Source organism: Erpetoichthys calabaricus, chromosome 4, assembly GCF_900747795.2.
Source record: "Erpetoichthys calabaricus chromosome 4, fErpCal1.3, whole genome shotgun sequence".
NCBI lineage: Eukaryota > Metazoa > Chordata > Cladistia > Polypteriformes > Polypteridae > Erpetoichthys > Erpetoichthys calabaricus.
Genome location: NC_041397.2, coordinates 276,209,301 through 276,233,097, shown reverse-complemented (window position 1 = coordinate 276,233,097; position 23,797 = coordinate 276,209,301). Strand labels below are relative to the sequence as shown.

Sequence of the window (23,797 nt, the reverse complement as noted above, 5' to 3'; positions counted from 1 at the left end):
TTGTTGTCCAGCATTGGTCACCTTTGGGTTCCGCTTTATGAGAAACTTTGTGATGTCTGTTCTCCAAGAAAAAGGGAGATTCAAAAGTTTTCTCGACTATCAGTACAACTACACGATGTAAGTAACATATAAAAAATATCATTTTTGGGTAGAGTATTCCTTTAAAGAGACTTTTGCAAATTGGAAAGTCCAATAGATTATGATATCCACTGGGAGGGAGATGTTTTAGTCAAGTTTACCATCTGATCATTTCATTTCTCTGTATCCCATTTTGGGACTCAACTCATTGTAAGAAGAGCAAAGGTATTAATGTCCCAAATTACGTGATGGCTGCTTTAAAAAAAAATCAGACAATTATCAATCAAAGTTTAATACAAAATATTATGTTGAATCCAATAAGATAAAAATATTAAAGTCATTGATCATTTCAACAGGTTACACAAATAATAATAACATTAGATACAGAAAGTCATAAATGCAAGGGTTGGAAGGGTTTGGATATTTTGTGTATGTAGCAATATGTTGTCAGTTGGAAATATGTAACTTAAATGGATTCTTTAAACAGTTTGTTATATTGTGAGTAGTTATCTGTAGCTAAAACACTCTTCAGAGACTGCCAGAAAAATCCCTGGGCCTGAGGGTTATTTGGCCACTCTAAAATGGAACCCCTGCAGAGTCTTTTACGAAGCTTTACATATTTGGAACTATGACGAACCTTTTCAAGAAAAACCAGAATAATGACGTCTTCTTTCTCGTCAATGAGCCGTTGATGTGCTAGGTAGAAAGAGGTCTTAAAGATTCCACTCAAAATGTACTTTTTAGTGAGCAAAAATACTGTTTTTCTGCTCACTTGTATGCTTTGAGAAAGGTTATCTATAAGTGGTAGACCAGGAACCCAGTCTCTTTCATCCAAACATAATTGAAAATGGATGTCCTCTTTATTTTCTAAGTGGAAGAGCAACTCATTTAAAACCCAGTCAGAAACCTCAGGGTCTTTCTTGTCATAGGCAATGTAAGCATCATAACAAGTTTTTTCTGAAATGATAGGATGATATCCATTTAATTTTGCAATACAGTAGTGGTAACTGTACCATACATCCCAAAAGAAAAGATGACATGAAATTGAGGTTACGATACACATCAGAGTGAGAAACGTTGTTAAAATATGTAGAACAAGTGAAATGGAATCCATTTGGCATGTATGTTGGTCCAGAAAAATGACACTGCGTCCTTTTTGTGTACCAGGAGCTGCACAAGTGACATCTGTAGCCAGACGAGGAATGTTAACTGAGGTTTTGTTAATCCACAAGACAAACCAAATAGTATCGCAAGTGCACATGAATTTATTTCCATTCAATTTCAAGACTTCCAGGTTATTGATAATATTTTCTGGGAAGCTGGATTGCTCAATTTTTTGTAGCTCATTGAAACTGAGGTCAAGATACCTCAGGCTTTTGGCATCTTTGAGGAAATGTTTGGTGAGCTTTGGGATCTGATTCTTTTGCAAAATGAACTTCTGCAAAGTTTTGGTGCAGTTAGAAAGCTCCCGAGGAACAGTGGTTAGTTTATTATTACTCAGATCAAGTATCTCTAAATGTTGTAGTTTTTCAAGTTCTCCCCAATTAAAACCATGTAATTCATTGTTGTTCAAGTACCATTCATGTAATTTTGGTGGCAAGCCACTGAAGACCATTTGTGGTATAAAAGTAAGACTGTTATAGGAGAGATCAAGATATGTCACATTGTACAGCTTGCTGAAATATTTGTTAAATCTTGTGTCCCCGTCTTTCCATAAAACATCTAAACGATTTCCTTTAAACTCCAAAATTTCTAGGGATGAACTTTCCATCTCTGTATTGGTGGACGTGGAAATTAGATTGTAGTTTAGCATTAGCTTCTGCAGGTAGGGCAGACTTTTGGTAAAGTTCAGCATGTGTGTAACACCCTCCGCCACAAAATAATGGTCATTATGACTTAGATCCAGAATTTTCAAGTTTTTTAGTTCTTGAAATGCCGAGGAGTAAAGCAAATCAATACGATTGAAAGAGAAATCTAAATACTCCAGGTTGGAAAGAGAAGTGAATTCAGAGCCGTTCAGAGTCTGACTCATTGCATTCCCAGAGAGGTTTAAGCATTTTAGTTGATGGAGCTCTTGAAATTGTGTGGTATCAATGAAAAATATGTTGTTCCGACTTAAATCCAGTGTTTTTCCAAATGTGCTGCAATCCTTTTTAACAAGTGGAATGACAGATCCATCTTCTTTGTCATTGGAAGTGCAGCTGCGAGCAAATTCATCGTACTGGAAATATTGAATTTCTCGCACTTCTCCGTTATAGTACTGTCCTGTGGCACCCAGAGGGTTAACATCAGAATGACTTGCAGCACATGAGTTAGCTAGAGATTCACCAGAAGGAGAAATTTTGTTTTCAGAGAGATTTATTATTTTGAATGCTTTCAAATGTTGTAAAATGTTCAGATCAGCCTGTTTAATAAAGTTTGTACCAAGATCAATGATTTCAAGTTTTGTAAGATGCTTTAGTGGTTTAAGGGCATCATCATATAATTGTTTGAACACATATCCTTTAATTCGTAGTACTCTGAGTGAGACTAGACTGGAAAAGTCTGCTGAAAGTTTCAGGGATGCTGAATATTGTGATTGTTTGTAGTTGAAAGAAAGGTCTAGCTCTTCAAGATTTTTCAGAGTGTTTAAAAATTGTGCGTCACTTATTTCGTCAGCCAGAAAATTAGATGAAAGATCCAAGATCTTTAATTCTGTCATTTTATTAAACCATTTACTCTCTATTTTTTTAAGAGAGTTACTATGAAGACGTAAAATGCTGAGATTACGTAAAGAGTTGAAGGCTTCAGGGTGAATGAAGAGTGGATTGTCATTTGGACACGGAGTGCAGGGGAAGGGAGCATTGAAGCACCGCGGACAGTTTCCACTCAAATCAAGCACTTCCAGGCTTGTCAGATTTTGAAAATCAGTTTTAGATATTTTTTCAATTCCATTGTTATATAGATAAAGTTCCTTCAAATTGGGTGGAAGCATCTGGGGAACACTGGTGATATTATTGGACTTCAGGGACAACAAAGAAAGTCTGTTCAAGGAACTGAATGCCCCAGTCTCAATGTAAAATGTAACATTGCATGGATTACGATAATAGCAGTTTTTCCCCAGGTATAATTTTTCCAAGTTTGTTAATTCTGAAAGATTTCTCTGATAAATGGAGGAAATGCTGTTTACTTCAAGACTGAGCAAAGTTAAAGTGGGTGGCAATCCTTGAGGAATCTGTGAAAGCTGATTACCGTCTAAGTAGAGAGATTTTAAATTAGGAAGATATGCAAAGCTTCCTTCTTGAACATGCAATCCTTTGGTACAGACATGACTTTTAGGGCCTATTTTAATAGGAACACAGTTGCATCTGAAATCTATCTCTGTAAGGTTCATCAGTCCATGAAATGACTTTTGAGAAATTTCGGAGATGTGGTTTGTAGTAAATGTCAAATTTGTTGCATTTTTAGGGATTTGTTTAGGGATCTCAGTGAGCTGTCGATCCTTGCATTCAACAAGGACTATAGTTCCATTATTTTCCACCAATACATCACATGGAAGACTTTTGGGATACCACATTTTTGAGAAAAATGTTGGAGTAAAAGAAAAGCATAGAAGTACAGAGGTTCCTAAACTGAGCAGGCTTCTTGTGGTAACCTGAAAAGGAAGCAAAAAGAAAAAGTGATAAAGGGTCTGACTGGGGAGGAGGTGCAGGACTGAGCTGTTTGGAGAAGGTTGATCAAGCGCATCAGCCTCATAGAGAAGTGGAAAAAGATGAAGTGGAAGAAGACTCATATCATTCACATACAACACACTGTAGTAAGGGATAAAAAACTTAAATATTTGGCAGAAAAATGAAAACAAAACTCTAATGTATCTGTGACTGAACGCGTATTGCAACAAGTGAATTTCAGAGTGGGAAGAAATCAGAACAAGCGGGTAAATACTTACAGTGGCTGATGGTACCATCTGTTTACTGGTAATGCAGCAGGTGTCATTTGTGAGGTAGATCAGCTATTGAGTAGGCATTCGGTTTGGGAGGCCTACCAGCCATTTGTACAGTCTTGATTATTTCTGATGCCACTTTGCGGGAGATGCTCTATCTGCGAGTACACATTTGTCAGTGTGGGATAGAATTCTTGCTATTGGTTTCTCTAGGGGAGGCAAATGGATGCACATGGAGGAGACAATCAGCAAGAAGTGCATGCATGTGCGAGTAAACACTGCTGTCTAGAGACAGTGCATGCACGTCAGTAGGGCACAGATGTGTCAGCTGTGAGGCTGGAGAAAGTATAAAAGCCAAAGTTATTAGTAAAACAAGCTGGTTGGTTTAATGCTTTGAGAGAGACTCTGCAGATTGGTTTATGTGAACATCTGTGTGAAATTTACGCTTAACATGTTTCCATCTGAGACTCTGTGTTCCAGTTGAATAACTCCATGTAAGCAAACAGCTTGGATCCACTGTATTAACCCCTTTAATAAATTAAAAAAAGAACAAATTACTGAAATCAGCATAATTGCTCTTCTCTGGACTTTCTCTAGGTCTGCTATGTTTATTTTATAGATCCCCTGAGGAGGTGTGGTGATTTTTTTTTTCTGGGAAGCAATCTGTTGTGCACCACTTACTATATAATGTGCACCACTTAATATCCTGCATGCACCTCTTACTATCTCATGTGCACCACTTACTGTAATATCCTGTATGCACCACTTACTACCCTATGTGCACTACTTGCTGTCTTGTGCACACAATTTACTATCCCATATGCACCACATACTATCTCATGCGCACCACTTACTATCCCATATGTACCACTTGCCATCTTGTGCACACCACTTTCTATCCCGTATGCATCACATACTATCTCATGTGCACCACTTACTATCCTGATCGTACCATTTACTATCTCATGCACACCTCTTACTATCCCTTATGCACCACTTACTATTCCATGTGCACCACTTGCTTTCTCGTGCACACCACTTACTATCTTGTATGCACCACATACTATCTCATACACACCACTTACTATCTCATGTGTACCACTTACTATCCTGTATGCACCTTTTACTATCTTGCATGCACCATTTACTATCTTATGTGCACCACTTACTATCCTGAGCGCACCACTTACTATCTTATGCACACCACTTATTATCCCATGTGTACCACTTACTATCCCGTATGCACCTTTTACTGTCTCACGCATGCCATTTACTATCTCAAGCTCAAAACTTACTATCCCGTATGCACTAGTTACTATCTCATGAACACCATTTACTATTTTGTGCGCACCACTTACAATCCCGTGCCAATTATTTGATACCTTGAGCCTGTGCACCACGTACTTTGAGGTTGCACCAACTAATACTAGTACGGCACATAAATTCAGATCACCATCATATACCATTGTGTGCAATCATTTTCTGTGACCAGGAGATATTACTTATTACGTAACAGTTTAATGTTATGCACACAGTTACGAAGAAATCGATATTGCCAATTTTATTAAAGTAGGTTATACATTCAAGCCCAGGTCATTGGATCCTCAAAGCAGCAGCGCTAACCACTGCACTACTGTGTAGAAAAAGGAAATGATATTAGTTAGCTAACTACTTGCAGCTATGTACTAGCTCACAGCCAGCTTCTTATTCACACAAGTTACGAGAGGAATTCATATTTCATATTTTGATTGTATATGAAGTTTCTACATTTCAATGCAATTCTCTGGTAAACTTGGCACACTCACTTATCTACATCAATGGATGGTGGTATTTAACATGTACTCTAAAGAGTTAAATCCAGTTGGGCTCCTTAACTATCACTGTTTTCTCACAAGAGATATGCCCTTAAAATGAGACAAGATGGATTCCTGAGTTAAATTGTAGGTGATAAATATTTAACCCAAATGTAGGTACACTAGGGAAATTCATTGGACAACTTGCCGAGTTATTGTGTTTACTGATAGATACCACAGTTGTAATTATTCTAGGAAACAGACATTTAAACAGGTCAGTGGGAACCTGGTGATTTTGGGTTGAATGTTCCTCAGTCCAACAGATAGAGGCAAGGGGGCCATGTGCAATGTGAAAGTGTCAGAATTTTTTTCAACTAGTCCTTGGTTACATAAATATTTAAAATATATTTTTTGGGGGTTTAGAGACCAAAGAATTTAGTGGTTGTATTTGTGTGTTGATATGAAGAATTTAAGTTTCAATATAATTGAAGTTAAATCATGTTCTGTTTTGACACCATTTTGTTTTTCTTCTGCGTGCCACAATTTTGAGAGAGTTGTTTTTATATCTGCCATTTCAGGACTACCAGGAGTGTGCAATGCATGACACCACTACTACTATGTCAGTATAAAACGTCAGCATCATGCACTTCCTGGTTTGTCCAAGCTTGTGGATACAACCCAAAAAACCCTGGTGTTTGTTTCTTTTCACTATAACTGATTAGTGGATACAAACATTTTTCTGTTCTTTATGACCTTGACCTTCAGTTTACATTTTTGGCTTAGTTCGAGTGCTTTGCAGGTTTTTGAATGTCTTCCTCTAATTAAAATTTTTGGACTTGAGCCTGTTTCTCTCAATTTTTGTTCTCCTAGTTTATGTTTTCCTCCCTTCTTCAGATTCCATTCTTCATTCAGACTGCTGACATTTAGTTCAGTTAGTACAACATGGAAGCTTGCTGCTAAACTGTGCATAGGGGACGTCGAACCACCTGGGAAGTCTCTGTTTCTTTACATATGGACTGATGCTCTGGGTCCCAGTGGCACCTCAGGAAAATAATGGAAGCTCTGGAAAGATGACTCTAGAGCATCCAGAACAGCATACTGACCAAGAATGTACTTAAAGGAATTAAACTAGAATTAGCCAGATTATGAGATGTATAATCACCTCCTCCTCACTAACCAACTGAACTTGGAAGGAGGATGTGAGTCAGGGCAATGTTGAAATAGTAGGTGGAAGAGAGACCAGGGAGTGAAGGGTTGTCAAAGTGGTAAGGAAAAGAAAAGTGAATTTGTATGTGTATGTATAGGTGGATAAGTATGGCAGACTTCCCACCAAGTAGAAAGGGATGCCATTTCTGCATTAAGGAGATGTGGGGCACTGCCTTCCCATCCTCCATCAGATGGCGCTGTAGTGCAAAAGCTAAAAAAGTAGTAAACTTGCCTTAAAAATGTAAACATAATGATAGATAGATAGATAGATAGATAGATAGATAGATAGATAGATAGATAGATAGATAGATAGATAGATAGATAGATAGATAGATAGATAGATAGATAGATACTTTATTAATCCCAGGGGGAAATTCACAAATGTAATAGTGCTAACAAGTTGCATCAGTCTTGGGTTAAGTCACCCACAGTATGGGTATTCCATTATGTAAAAGGACAGCTTCAGCACCAGCTACAGGAAAACCTATAAAAAACTATAAAAACACCAGACCTGCCAGAGTCACATATCACTTCCATCTAGTGTGGCAAACAGTGAGCCACCATTTTATGGATAGCGAGCTACCTGAAAGACCAATGTAAATAGTAATATTGTTTAAATGGTTATAGCTAACAAAACTTAGTTATCATAGTCCAGTTTTTACAGTTTTCCATGATATACTCAAAGAAAGTTCTGTATGTACAAAAAATATATATATTTTTGGAAAATGTAATTTGTTTTTCGCCCAGCCCATTTCTAAATTGCTTGGGCAGGCCACTCAGTCCAGTAGTATTCTAGGTATGGGTTGGTAGAAGGAAGGATGTCTGTCCTGTATCATTTATATAGCAAAGAATTCCTGCTACCTTTACGATAATCTGATACCCTGTTAAAACAATGTTACTTGCAATTAATTAAAATATACAACTTTGAAAACTCTGCTTAATACTAACATCTACCAAAACAAAGGCAGCAGCATGGGGCTGCAGAGTGATGAAACACCATATGCCTCATGGATACCTTTTAGGTATTACCTAGGTCAGGGGTGTCAAACTCCAGGCCTGGAGGGCCGCAGTGGATGCAGGTTTTCATTCTAACCATAAAAAATTAACTGCTAATTAACTTCTTTTGCCTTTGTTTTAGTTGACGTGACTCAGACCCCTTTAGTTGTCTCTTTTTCCTTAATTAGCAGCCAAACAATAATGAGACACAAAACAAGCCGCCACATGACCAGCTAACCTGTGCCCATCGCACAATATGTGGAAATAAAGAAAGGTGAAGGTCTTAGTAAAACAGAAAATCAACAGTTTTGGAAATGTCTGCTGTGGCCGAATGAAAGCAGCAACAAGCCATGGAATGAAATCCATCCATCCATCCATCCATTTTCCAACCCGCTGAATCCGAACACAGGGTCACGGGGGTCTGCTGGAGCCAATCCCAGCCAACACAGGGCACAAGGCAGGAACCAATCCCGGGCAGGGTGATGGAATGAAATGACGGGTTTAATTAACAGCAAGAATCAGCTTCTCATTAAGAAACTGGTTGGACTGAAATTGGTTGGAGTTTTAATCCCCAGTTTAATTGGTCATCTGTCAGCTTGTTTCAAATCTCATTTCTGTTTGGCTGTCATTTAATGAAGAAAAGAATCAATTCAGGGGGCTGAATCCTTAAAAACAGGGCTAAAGAAAAGAAGTTAATTAGCAGTGAAAACTGGTCACTTATTATAAAAAGGGTTAGAATGAAAACCTGCAGCTACTGCTGCCCTCCAGGCCTGGAGTTCGACACCCCTGAAATAGGTAATACCTAGCTTTTAGAGCACAATAAATGTGAGGTAAACTATAAAGTAAATGCAAAGTGCCTTTTGCTGTGTACGAATGACACCAGAGGCCTATTATGTTTTGTTTTTTTATCCTTGCATTGTAATTTCACAGTTTGCTTATAAAAACCGAGAACACTTATAGTTTAGGTACTGCAAAAAATGATCTATTACTTATATACTCTAATGGAACGAGATCTCAGCAATGGCTTCTTTTGGTGTTAATGGCATTTACAAAGCATCACTAACGAGGATATTCATCTCCGTGCAGTGTGACATTTGATATGCTGGTAAAATGACTTATGAATATGAAGGACTCACAAGTCAGTTATTGAAGTATGCAATATCAATAGACATATGTCTCATTTAAGAATCTTCTGACCCTTAGAAAGTGATGTTATTTTAGAAGGTCACATTGCACAGATGAATAATCAGTTTACTGATGCTTTATAATATTAGAACATTAGGACAATCTTGACAAGTATCGGCTATTCAGCTCAACAAAGCTTGCAGTTCCTATTCACTTAATTCTTCTAGTAAGTGTTGTGAAGACCAAAGAAGCCTTTGCTAATGTCTTGTTACATAAGAGGAAATGAGTAATAGATGCATTGTTGCAGTACCTAAACTAAAGTGTTCCTGATAAATTAATGTTGTTTTCATTAGATACAATACATCAGTCCTGGTCATATTGCCATTGAGCATTGAAAAGGCACTATATAATACAATGAATTATTATTATTATTAACATTCCTCTTACAAATGCAACATCCTGAAACCTGCTTAGTCCAAGTGTTGTGTTGTGGGAGGCAGCATTGGGTCCAAGATGAGAGCTAACCCCAGGTGGTACAAAGTCACACAAGATTAATTTAGAATTACCAATTAACCTAAAACACTTGTTTAGGAAAGAGGAAGGAAAACCCACACATCATGGGAAAACTGTCTAAACTTCATATAGACGTTTAGACAATTTAGAATGGGTGGGACACTGCTGCCCATTAGTTGACACAGTTATGCAAAAATGAAATAAGTAGTTAACTCGCCTCAAAACCTAATATAATAAACATGTTGTAAAGGTGCTGACAAGTTGTATCAGCCTGGGGAAGAGTCACCACCATTATGAGCTGGTATTCCATCATGTAAATGAGGAACTTCAGAGCCTGCTGCAGTGAAGCCTATAGACATGGCAAGCCTGCCACAGGCACATTTGAATCGTAGCTAGTGCAGCAGCAGTGAGTGGTTCTTTAAAGGACTGTGGGCTACTCAGAAGTGCAATTTAAAGAGCAAGTGTCTATTTGTACTTTATATTAGAACTACAATGTTAGATTGGGAATAGAGATCTTTATTGTTACATACACTGTGAGAGCATAGTGAAATTTTTGTGACACATGTAAATACCCCAGAGGACAGTTGGGTGTCCTGCCCTGAATGGAGATAAAAGTCCTTAGCTGACCGGGATGCCATAATGGGAAGATGGACTTAATTGGGGCAATACCCAGCCGAGACACCTGATCATTTCTGTACTGGTTGGGATGCCTGAAGACTACAAGAACTTGCAATAGAAGACGGCAAGGAGCAGTTAATCCCCCACTTTTAAAAGGTGTCAGTGCCCCTCATATAGAGTCCCAGTTGGGACACCCACAGGGCTGCAGCCCTGTAGTAATCCCTGATAGAGGGTGCTGTTAGTGGAGGGCCTCCCTGGCTTTCTTATGACTCTGAGGTGCTTCCAACTGGCCACATCATGCCTCTAGCAGTACTCCTGGGTCCGCAGTAAAAGAGACCGCGCTGCCTGGTCCGTGAGAGTCATATCTGTGAGGAAGGAAGGCAACACTCGACTGGAGGAGAGCAGTGCGGTGGGAAAAGAGAAAGTGCAAGAGTGATAGAGGAAGAGAAAAATGACCTGTTAATTGTGTACAAAGTATTCTTGTAATAAACAACCCTTTATTTGAATCAGGGACTGTATTTTGTCTTTGTGTTTTGGGGCTCACTGGTACCCCCTAGCCTTCACACATAGTAGCAGTGATATATAAATAAATACAGAAAACAAATAAATGCATGCATAATTAAATACAGTAAATAAGATTTAAAACAAAAGTAACATACATTAATTACACATAAACTAACAGGTGGGTACAGCACACAGTAGGTGCAGGGCAGGTATGACCAGGTTAATGGGAGCTGAGTGACATTATGGCCTACGGGAAGAATCTGCCCCTGAAGCCAGTGGAGTGAGTGGTGAGGCTCTGGTAGCTAGAAGTGAAAACGGGGAATGAATAGGGTTGCTGTCTTCAGCTGTCCTCCAACAGCCGGTCGAGTGGATGGCATGAAAGTGCAGAAGGTCAGCCCCAATTATTTTAGAAGCTGTACAGACAGTCCTTCAGAAGAGTTTGCAGTCCTGGCAAGTAAGGTTATCAAACCACACCATGATGCCTCTGGTTGGGATACGTTCAGTATTGCAGTGGTAAAAGTTCACTGATGTTTTTGTTCTCACCCCAAAGCTCTTTAGCCTTCTCAGGAAAGGCTAAAGCCAAGTGGTATTGATGGACCAGTCGGTGATGTGGACACCAAGGAGCCTGAAGCTGCTAACTGTTTGCTCAGAGGAGCCGTTGATGTGCATTGGAGCGTGACTGTGTTATTTCTTTCTGAAGTCAACAGTGGACTCATTTCTTTTGTTGACATTATTAAAAATGTTTAATAATTATTTAAGGCTGGAATAATGAGGCATGACTGGAAAGCACTATGCTACCGTGCCATTAACTAAAACTAAATAAATTATTGTTGTACATACAATCATTTTGCAGTTAATATGGTTTGCGACTACTGTCCTGATTATTCAACACCATTCCCATTGTTGTTTGCCCAATTTTAAAAGCTATCTATGAAATGTGGCACTACTGTGGTTAAAAGTCATTGGCACATAATGTATGCTTTACATGTACAGTAATCCCTCCTCCATCGCGGGGGTTGCGTTCCAGAGCCACCCGCGAAATAGGAAAATCCGTGAAGTAGAAACCATATGTTTATATGGTTATTTTTAGAATGTCATGCTTGGGTCACAGATTTGCGCAGAAACACAGGAGGTTGTAGAGAGACAGGAACGTTATTCAAACACTGCAAACAAACATTTGTCTCTTTTTCAAAAGTTTAAACTGTGCTCCATGACAAGACAGAGATGACAGTTCTGTCTCACAATTAAAAGAATGCAAACATATCTTCCTTTTCAAAGGAGTGCAAAGCAAGCAGTCAAAAAAAAAATCAATAGGGCTTTTTGGGTTTTAAGTATGCGAAGCACCGCTGGTACAAAGCTGTCGAAGGCGGCAGCTCACACCCCCTCTGTCAGGAGCAGGAAGACAGAGAGAGAGAGATAGAGAGAGATAGCTAGAGACAGATAAAAAAAAATCAATACGTGCCCTTTGAGCTTTTAAGTATGAGAAGCTCCGTGCAGCCTGTCCTTCAGGAAGCAGCTGCACACAGCCCCCCTGCTCACACCCCCCTACGTCAGTGCAAGAGAGAGAGAGAGAGAGAAAGTAAGTTGGGTAGCTTCTCAGCCATCTTACAATAGCGTCCCTTGTATGAAATCAACTGGGCAAACCAACTGAGGAAGCATGTACCAGAAATTAAAAGACCCATTGTCCGCAGAAACCCGCGAAGCAGCGAAAAATCCGCGATATATATTTAAATATGCTTACATATAAAATCCGCGATGGAGTGAAGCCGCGAAAGGCGAAGCGCGATATAGCGAGGGATCACTGTAATGTAATAAGAGCTCCGTCTGTAGTGTCAAACGTTTGGTTACTCACACATGTTCGGAAGTTGTTTAGTGAGGCTGAAAGAACAGTGTGGTTAATTCACCAGCTTAGTGAAAACTGCTCACTTCTGAGCAACGAACCGCCCTCAGTAAATCAGTATCTGAAACACTGCAGCTGTTACAGCAAACACGGGGTGACCGAGGACATTTCTCCATATCTGTGTAATTAGTGAACATTTAATCTTCTGCTTTGTTTAATTGTTGTAGAGTCTCATCTTTAGGTGCCGACTTGGACAGTTTAAAACTGTGTGTTATCTTCTAGACCTAGTTTTATCTTACTGTGCTAAAAAAAAATCTTAGCTAGTTTTAGGGTTTTGAATTATTTCGCTAACAAGCAGTGCATATATTTCTGTTAAGCTGCTATCTTAATTTCATACCAAACACTGCACTGTCTGTGTGCCAAGTTACAGTATATGACTTATTATTTGACAGATGTATTTATCCAAGGTAACTGACAACCTGAGATACAATTGATTTTTTTTCTTTTTGTTTTTTCCAATAGGAGCACAGGCAAGTGAAGTGAGTTGCTCGTGGTCACACAGTGTCAGTAGTGGGATTTGAACCCACAGTCTCACAGATTGAAGTCCAAATCTTAACCACTACACCACACTGATATTTATACTGTATATTCTGCTTAAAGTCTTTAAGTGTAATTCTGACAGTATCATCCCAGGTATCTAAAGAACATGTTAACCATTATAGGTTTCCACAGTAATGCGGACCTAGAGGTGCAGAATAAATCCATTGTGGCATCAGTATCTGCAGTTTACAGAGTAAGAATAACTTTGTGACATGTTGCTCGATAAATATGATGACACATTAATTGTATGCAACTAAGGCAGGAAGCCTAATTGATTTACAGCACTTGGAACACCATGACGTTTACTGGTTTAAAATGTATTCTGCATGGTTATTTGTATCATGAATGCTAACAGCAACAATCATGTAACACATGCTTTTGTTGTAAACCCTGAACTGGATTAAGTAGTTGTGAGATGTTCAGTATTAGGTTATTATTGACTACAACAGATTGGCACACTCTTTAGGTTTGGCTCCTACCCTACCCTTGGTGCTGCTATGATAATCACCATCACCATACAACCCTGAACTACATAAGTGAAGTGCAAAATGGATGTATAGTAATAATAATGATGGGGATGATTAGTGTTAGTGAGATATGGTGCTGCTACCCCAAAGTCCTTCTTTCAAATCCCAGCCCAGCCACTTTCTCCCCTTGTTTTTTTTTTTTTTTTTGTTTTGTTTTTTTGAGTTTGTTTTAAGTGCATATTTGTTCATTTTTCTACAATACTCTAACACCCCTTGCAGGTTTGGCATATATCTGCTTTCTAGTTCTGCCAGGAGTGTTACTTGTCCCCAGTGATCCTGAACTAGATAGATAGATAGATAGATAGATAGATAGATAGATAGATAGATAGATAGATAGATAGATAGATAGATAGATAGACATGAAGTGCACTAGATTGACTATATACAGAAGCTTAATAAATAGGTAAATAAATATGTAAATACAATAATTACACACAAGAGGGTGGCACGGTGGCGCAGTGGTAGCGCTGCTGCCTCGCAGTACAGAGACCTGGGTTCACTTCCCGGGTCCTCCCTGCGTGGAGTTTGCATGTTCTCCCCGTGTCTGCGTGAGTTTCCTCCGGGTGCTCTGGTTTCCTCCCACAGTCAAAAGACATGCAGGTTAGGTGGATTGGTGATTCTAAATTGGCCTTGGTGTGTGTGTGTGTGTCCTGCGGTGGATTGGTGCCCTGCCCAGGATTGATTCCTGCCTTGTGCCCTGTGTTGGCTGGGATTGGCTCCAGCAGACCCCCGTGACCCTGTGTTTGGATTCAGCGGGTTGGAAAATGGATGGATGGATACACACAAGAATTGCTCAATTTTCTGACTTGGCTTAAGACAAATGTGCAGTCACAGTCACACTGAGAAATTATAGGACTGATAGATTAAGCACAGGTGTTTCATTGTTAACATGTGTATAAAGTCAAGCACACGGCCATACAGTCTCCGTTTACAGTAGAAAGGGTCATACTGGAGAGCTCAGTGACTTTAACCGTGGAACTGTCATAGTAGGTGCCACAAGTCAATACTTGAAATTTCTGCTCTGCTAGATCTGCCCCAGTCAACTGTAAGTGCCATGATTGTGAAGTGGAAGCGTCCACGAGCAGCAGCAGCTTAGCCATAAAGTGGCAGACCACCAAACTCACAGAGCGGGGCTAGTGAGTGCTGAAGGGCATAGCACGTAAAACTCATCTGTCCTCTGTGGCATCACTCTAAGTAGTGTTCCAAAGTGCCTCTGGAAGCAACATCAGCACAAGAAGTGAGAATAAGGAGCTTCATGAGATGGGTTTCCACGATCATTCTAAGTTTACTATGTCAAATGCCAAGCTGTGACTTAAGTGGTGGCCACCATTGGACTTTGGAGAAGTGGAAATGTGTTTTCTGGAGTGACGAATCATACTTGACTATCTGACTGTCTGATGGACAAATCTGGGTTTGAAGGATGTCAAAGGAACACTACCTTCTGGGCTACATAGTGCACACTGTAAAGTTTGGTGGCAAAAGGGTAATGCTATGGGTCTATTTTCCAGGTTTGGACTAGTTCCCTCGGTTCCAGTGATGGTTATTGTCAAAGCTACAGCATGCAGATATTTTAGTCAGTTTGGGGAAGGCGCATTGCTGTTCCAGCATGACTGTGTCACGGCGCACAAAGCCAGGTCCATAAAGGTATGGAGGAACCTCCCTAATTTTACATATGAAAGTGGTTCTACCAACTGGTAAAAAAATCCTTTTCTTTTTGTTTCACTTATGGGTTCTTATGTGATTGTCTTTCCTGGTAGCTTAGCTGTATGTGTTGCACTGCTGGATTGGCAATATCTTCTAATATTTTTTTTTTCATTCAGATGTGCTGTTTCCAAGAATCAGAACAAATCATTTACAAAACATTGAGTGGAAAAGGGGAAGACATCAATAGTTCTGAAGAAATAACTATTGTGATTTTGCCAGGCTACTATTTTTGTATTTACTGCATAACACAATGTTCGCTATTCACTTCCTCGATTTCATTTTTTTTTTGTATTTCTCAAAATAAAAGAGGAAGTAAACAATACTGAATTAGATAAAGCTAAGCAAGGAGAAAGATTGTGTGTGTTTTTTGTACAGAAATACTAAATTAATAATAACTTGAAAACTGCAAATGCAGACAAATTTAATAACATAAAAAAGTGGAACAAAAAATGGGTCTCAAGAGAGCCATTCACATGATCTGACCTCAAAAGTCCCTTATTATTAAATCTAGTGTAGTGTGAACTTAAATAAACGAAACGGGTCCCACCCTGCCTGTAAATTACTTTCTGTGTGTATAAGTGTCACTGCCTCACTGTGCTGAATATATCATCGGCTTTGTCGCCCCAGCATTCCACATGACAGCACTTGGTTTTTGTTTCTAATGTATGTTTACTTTGGCCATATAGAGCTTAACTTAGATAGATAGATAGATAGATAGATAGATAGATAGATAGATAGATAGATAGATAGATAGATAGGAAAAAGCATTATATACAGTAACTGATAGATAGATAGATAGATAGATAGATAGATAGATAGATAGATAGATAGATTATAATTACAAATATTCACTAATTAATATTTTACAGTATGGGATGTCTGTGATTGGCACAGTATATTGGTACAGTATACTGCACATATCGGTATTGTCTGTTAAGATGTCTGCTAAATCAGCTCAGTACCATGTGAAATATGAATTCATTAATATTAGGTTGTAAAGTGCAGTGTGAAAAGTGTGAAATGTAAAGGGCAGCAACTAAAATAAAATGTAACAAACAGTTCAAGGTGGTTGGTGGAGGGTTGGGTAATGAGTCAAAGTCTGTTCCAATGGCATTGGGATGGAAAGCAGGAACCAGCACTGGGCTGGGCACCAGTTCATCATAAGGCATACACCACACTCACACTCATCAGACCAGTTGCCAGTGAAGTTAAACTGCATATCTTTGGGATTTGGAATGAAAGCCAATGTACAAGGGGAAAAAAACCCAAACACAGCTACAGGAGAGCACACTCTGCATAGACAGTGAAGTGAGGAGGACTCAAACGCAGTGTTCTGGAGCTGTGAGACAACAGTGCTAGACACTATAAAATTCAAAAATTCAAAATGCATAAACTGTAAAGTTAAGTAAATGGTTTAATATTGATCATTATGTATTACTTACCACATTCTAACAATTACACAGAGATAGTATAAATATTTGCAGTGAAGTGAATATCAACAGCAAACTCAGATATATTAACAACAAGAATAGTTCGTCTGAATGGATAGATTATTTTTGATTCCATGTGCCAGTTATGTAGGCTCTGCTGAAGTATCGCTAACATTGTCACCTCCTTCTCTCCCTGTGGCACAAAGAAATTACCAGTATGAGCAACTGACTCCGCCCCTCCTGTTTTACTGTACATAAAAGCCCCGTCTTCCCTGAAAGAGGGGTCCTTTTGGCAAGAGCCAATCCCTGGAGGGAGCTCCCAAACTGCTGGACCCTGACCTATGGCTAGAAGCCAAATCAATCTTCAGTACCCTTTTGTAGCCCAAACACAAGGACAACGATGCTAAAGGAGCATTATTTTCGTTTATTTTTGTTTAGATAACTAAATGTGATCACCTGGTTGGCGCCCATCACTGTCTTTCCTGTAATACCGATTATTATTATTATTATTATTATTATTATCCATCCATCCATCCATTTTCCAACCCGCTGAATCCGAACACAAGGTCATGGGGGTCTGCTGGAGCCAATCCCAGCCAACACAAGGCACAAGACAGGAACCAATCCCGGGCAGGGTGCCAACCCACCGCAGGACACACACAAACACACCCACACACCCAGCACACACTAGGGCCAATTTAGAATCGCCAATCCACCTAACCTGCATGTCTTTGGACTGTGGGAGGAAACTGGAGCGCCCGGAGGAAACCCATGCAGACACGGGGAGAACATGCAAACTCCACGCAGGGAGGACCCGGGAAGCGAACCCGGGTCCCCAGGTCTCCCAACTGCAAGGCAGCAGCGCTACCCACTGCGCCACCGTGCCGCATTATTATTATTATTATTATTATTCCCTCCTTTCAGTGCTCTATAGTACAGTGGTGCATTTGCCAGACCACTCAGGCTTTGAATTCAGCTTGTTGTTCAGCTAAGGACTTGTTGAAGAATGCAGGCCATGGGGTGCAATCTTCTGGATCTCTTTCACGCTGACTCTACATGGGACTTTGTCCAATTGCTCTTGGAACCTGATGGTCCTTCTTCTTCTTCTTCTTCTTATTATTATTATCAGATAAAACCACCATGAAAAATCCCCTCCATCCCCACCAGAACACTCTCTATTGAAGCATTTTTAGCTACAGGTTCATTCTACCATAGTGTGCTATCAAGTAAATTAGTGCTTCCTCCCAATTTACTTGATAACTTCATTGTAAAATATCTGCACAATATACCATTATTAATTTACTTCTATTTATTCATTTATCAATTGATCTATTGGTTGGTTGTATTATTTGTTTGTATCCTTTTTTATATTTCTGCTGCAGTATGCATCTGAATTTCCCGATTGGATTAGTGAAGTTTATCTAATCTAATCTAATCCAATTTAGTCAAATCTAAATCAGTGAGGCAGTGGTGGAGAGATGAAAACCTTTAAATTTCTTGCCACTTCTAATAGTGAGGATCTTATCTCATCCCTCAAAACTATTTAATTGATAAAGAAATCTCAATAGTGTTTGCACTTCCTGATCAGGCTAAAGGAATTTGAAATGCCAGCCAGAATCCTTGGTCACTTTTAAAGGGGTACTATTGAGATCCTTCTTACAAATGGTCTGGTTTGGTAACTCCACTGCACAGGATAGCAAAGCCCTACAGCAGATGGGCAGGACTGCCCAAAACATTTAAGGAACAGCTCTTCCATCGCTAGATGATGTTTATTATCCCAGAGTTATCAGGCGGGCTCATGGCATTATAAAGGACAGCATCCAACCCCAACACAGTCTATTCGCAATCATAGCATCAGTCAGACGCTATAGTAGTGTGAAATCAAGGACTACAAGACCACACTACAAAATTACATTTGGAAATAATTCCTGTCTTTTAGTTTTCCTCCTCACCATGTGTGACTATGCTGGAAGAGAAGCCCTTCTAGAAATGTGGCTATCCTATTCACCTTTTGATTTATGATGTTTGCTTTACGTTGTCTTTGTATTATATATGTTTCATTCTCACTATCTGATTAAAATGTTTAAGTAATACACACAGTATTTGCATTATATGTATGCTCACATTGTACTGAAATATTTATTATGAAAATTTGTTTTTTTTTTTATCTATTCTCTGTTGAATATTGGCACTTTAATTGTATTTTGTGGCATTTAATTTGTGTATGCTGGTGCAGAGTAAGCTCAGACTCAGTTCAACTTAGTCCACATCAGCATCCATATATAAATCCTATACAGTGCTCTTCATATCTACGCTATCTGTTTACTGCTTATGCGTGCCTTTATTTAGTGACTTTTATATCTGTCTATCTATATTTTAAGGTGTCTTTCATAAGAATCTATCTATCTATCTATCTATCTATCTATCTATCTATCTATCTATCTATCTATCTATCTATCTATCTATCTATCTATCCTTCTTTTTATAGCACACTTCATGTCTATCTATGTTTGTAGTAGATAGTGCCTTCCTATCTATGACCATGGAAACCCATCTCATGAAGCTCCTGATTCTCACTTCTTGTGCTGATGTTGCTTCCAGAGGCACTTTGGAACACTACTTAGAGTGATGCCACAGAGGACAGATGAGTTTTACGTGCTACAGTATGCCCTTCAGCACTCAGTAGCCCCGCTCTGTGAGTTTGGTGGTCTGCCACTTTATGGCTAAGCTGCTGCTGCTCGTGGACGCTTCCACTTCACAATCATGGCACTTACAGTTAACTGGGGCAGATCTAGCAGAGCAGAAATTTCAAGTGTTGACTTGTGGCACCTTCTATGACAGTGCCACGGTTAAAGTCACTGAGCTCTCCAGTATGACCCTTTCTACTTCCAATTCTACTGTAAATGGAGACTGTATGGCTGTGTGCTTGACCTTATATACCTTTCAACAATGAAACACCTGAGCTTAATAATTTGGAGGGGTGTCCAAATATTTTTAGCCTGTGAGACAGAGGTTTGTGGCGGTGTTATAACGGAGTTGCATAGGTTCGAGCAGTAGTGTGGTAAAGCAGCCCCAGGGTGTTGATGGGAAGATTGGCACCTTTCACATGCAGTTGTGTGTGGTTTGGCCAGTTTACTCATTAGTGCTCTGTGGTGCGAGACTAAGGCACCTGCATCCTCATCAGTTGGAAAGGAGCCTGAACAGGATGGTGAAGAGGACCACAATCAGACTGAGAATAAAAGAACGGAAAGGCATAATCAGGAGTGTCAGTTATCACAGTGGGGAGGACGAAGGCAGTTAGTGGCCCCACTGAGGACCGAGCAGATGCCACTCCAGGGTGAGATTGTTTAACAATGAGCACCATAGAGGACTGGGGAATGATTGAGCAGCCTTCTAGGGATACTAGACTCCAGAATGTTGGAGTCTAGTTCCAAGTGTTCCAAGAAATGCTGAAGGAGGGAGTCAGGACAAGAGTCGGAGAAGGGGACTGCAGCAAGAGGCGTCTCCGACATCCGAGAAGACCTGCTAGGGTGAGCTGGGGTGACAGAGAAAGAAAAGACAGGTGGGCATAGAAAAGGGAACCTGAAGTCAACACGGTTTCATTTGTAGATGTTGTTTTCATTCAATTTATGGGAGTTTAATTTGGTCGAAGGCATTTGTTTTTATTGATGACTATTTACTGAATTCTTTATTGATTGAAGCACTGCACTTTTTTGCACTTAGATGTTTGAAAGAAAAACACAATTGCACTTTGCAACTTTCTCTGTTGCTGTTGTGTGTTCTTAGTTCCTGGCTCATCCATCTATCTATCTATCTATCTATCTATCTATCTATCTATCTATCTATCTATCTATCTATCTATCTATCTATCTATCTATCTATCTATCTATCTATCTATCTATCTATTATATAGTGCCCTTCATCTATCTATCTATCTATCTATCTATCTATCTATCTATCTATCTATCTATCTATCTATCTATCTATCTATCTATCTATCTATCTATCTATCTATCTATCTATCTATCTATGCATCTTTTGCATGTTCTCCCCATCTTTACACGGATTTTCTTCCCACATCTCCAAAGACATGCAGTTTAGTTTAACTGGCACCACCAGTGTGGCCAGGGCTGTTTTTCTCCGGGCACCCTGCGCTGCCAGTTTTTTGGCTCTGACCCCAAGTATCCTTGCATTGGAAGAAGTGGATTTGAGAGTACACAGTATGTACGCATGTATGAATTGGACTGAATATCTACTGATGTTCTGCATGCAGTTTTATCATGCCTGCCAAAGTTTTTTGTAAACTTAGTTAAAATTTTTACTTTTTTTAGTTTTTAAGAGTTTCTGAACTATAGAAAAACATAAAGTTGGTATTTTAGATACATTAATGTGTTATGCAGTATTTTGCAGATATTTTTAAACCCAAAACTGCGAAACAGCTGAAAGAAATCAGGAAGTGACACTTACCATTTTTCCTGTAGATTGATGAAAACGTTTATATTTTGCTTTTCCTTTGCTTCATTCCTTTTCTAAAGCATTTCAGTAGCATTCACCCCGTTTGCAGTAAGTGGCCAATTCCATGTCTCTCCACTATCTGCTGATGGAACTGAAGATCTTTGTTTTAGATGAAACAACCAAACACCTTTAGCATTTACATTTTTTTTCTTTAATTCTGAATATAGAGAGTGTGGTTGAACACAGCAGTGCTGGAAAGCGAACATTCAGACCTTTACTTCCCTAAACCTGACGATGTAAAAACCCTTCAGAATTTTGACTTCCTCTGGCCTGAATAATGAGAACAAGGCTGTGTGACGCCTTTTGAGAGAGTGCTCAAAGTCACATGGCCTTGCGTGCAGGTGCATAGGAATCATGGTGAATAATAAAAGAGATGGGGGAGACTGGGTAAAGTACACTGCAGCTGTTATTAGAAAATAGAAACAGCCACTTACTTAAAGAACTTTGATTGGTTGTGTTTTACTGGAGTTGTAAACACAGTGCTTATATAAATGGCCACTACTGTTGGGCTAATTATCAGAAATATGTTAAAACCATTAGGGCAGAATATTACTGACATCATCTCCAAAAGTTCTCATTCTTCGAGAGTCTTATTTAGTTCAATAGATTCATGTGTTAAACTGTTGCCCTTCTACTTATCCCAATGTAACTGCTGAAAACCAAAAAATGCCAGAACTTCTTAACTGATGAATTTAGCATGATAAGAACTAATGCTTTGCCTTCCACCCATGATTCCTCTGAGCTAAGATTAAGTTCCAATGTCTTGAAGCACTTTCAGCCTGTGCAGCCTTTGATACCATCGCTCACTCCATCCTCTTATGGATATGGTTGGTATTCAAAGCACTGCTTTAGAGTTGCTCATTTCCTGCCTAAGAGATGGGACTTTTTCAAGGAAGATGATGACGTTTCTTCTTCTTCAGCATTTATCACCTGTGAGGATCCTCAGGGTTCCATTTTGGGCACTGCTTTGTTCTCATTGCATATGCTTCCATTAGGTACACTTTTTAAAAAAATATAACATTTCCTTCCATAGTTATGCAGATGACACTCCATTGTATCTGCCACCATTTAAATCTGATGAATCATTAAACACTTGTGACAGACATCCAGGGACCTTGCCCCATTGGGATGCCAGGAGAAGGGAAGGACTGGGAAAAGGGCAATATCTCCCCTGGAACGCAAGAGGGCAGCCTCCCTGGATTGCATGGGGGCCACAGACCTGCGGAGTCCAACCCTGTGGAGCAACGTGGAACTTGGGTATGCGGTGCTTCTCCCACACCCGGAAGTGCTGCCGGATGTCAATTGGGGAGCACCTGGAACACATCTGGGTGACGTACAGTGCATCCGGAAAGTATTCACAGCGCATCACTTTTTCCACATTTTGTTATGTTACAGCCTTATTCCAAAATGGATTCAATTCATTTTTTTCCTCAGAATTCTACACACACAACACCCCATAATGACAATGTGAAAAAAGTTTACTTGAGGTTTTTGCAAATTTATTAAAAACAAAAAAAACTGAGAAATCACACGTACATAAGTATTCACAGCCTTTGCTCAATACTTTGTCGATGCACCTTTGGCAGCAATTACAGCCTCAAGTCTTTTTGAATATGATGCCACAAGCTTGGCACACCTATCCTTGGCCAGTTTCGCCCATTCCTCTTTGCAGCACCTCTCAAGCTCCATCAGGTTGGATGGGAAGCGTCGGTGCACAGCCATTTTAAGATCTCTCCAGAGATGTTCGATCGGATTCAAGTCTGGGCTCTGACTGGGCCACTCAAGGACATTCACAGAGTTGTCCTGAAGTCACTCCTTTGATATCTTGGCTGTGTGCTTAGGGTCGTTGTCCTGCTGAAAGATGAACCGTCACCCCAGTCTGAGGTCAAGAGCGCTCTGGAGCAGGTTTTCATCCAGGATGTCTCTGTACATTGCTGCAGTCATCTTTCCCTTTATCCTGACTAGTCTCCCAGTTCCTGCCACTGAAAAACATCCCCACAGCATGATGCTGCGACTACCATGCTTCACTGTAGGGATGGTATTGGCCTGGTGATGAGCGGTGCCTGGTTTCCTCCAAACCTGACGCCTGGCATTCACACCAAAGAGTTCAATCTTTGTCTCATCATACCAGAGAATTTTCTTTCTCATGGTCTGAGAGTCCTTCAGGTGCCTTTTGGCAAACTCCAGGCAGGCTGCCATGTGCCTTTTACTAAGGAGTGGCTTCTGTTTGGCCACTCTACCATACAGGCCTGATTGGTGGATGGCTGCAGAGATGGTTGTCCTTCTGGAAGGTTCTCATCTCCACAGAGGACCTCTGGAGCTCTGACAGAGTGACCATCAGGTTCTTGGTCACCTCCTTGACTAAGGCCCTTCTCCCCCGATTGCTCAGTTTAGATGGCCGGCCAGCTCTAGGAAGAGTCCTGGTG

The 23,797-nt window shown here is 39.9% G+C and overlaps 1 protein-coding gene across 1 annotated transcript; it reads right to left on the bottom strand.

The window, feature by feature from the left end:
* Positions 1 to 387: 387 nt before the first annotated feature.
* tlr7 (toll-like receptor 7) lies at positions 388 to 21,658 on the bottom strand. The gene is made up of 2 exons (XM_028800827.2): positions 21,324 to 21,658; positions 388 to 3,712 (listed from the first exon to the last, which is right to left on the bottom strand). The coding sequence occupies exons 1-2, from the start codon at positions 21,324 to 21,326 to the stop codon at positions 545 to 547; spliced, it is 3,171 nt and encodes a 1,056-aa protein (XP_028656660.1). The 5' UTR covers positions 21,327 to 21,658; the 3' UTR covers positions 388 to 544.
* Between the last annotated feature and the right edge of the window lie 2,139 nt (positions 21,659 to 23,797).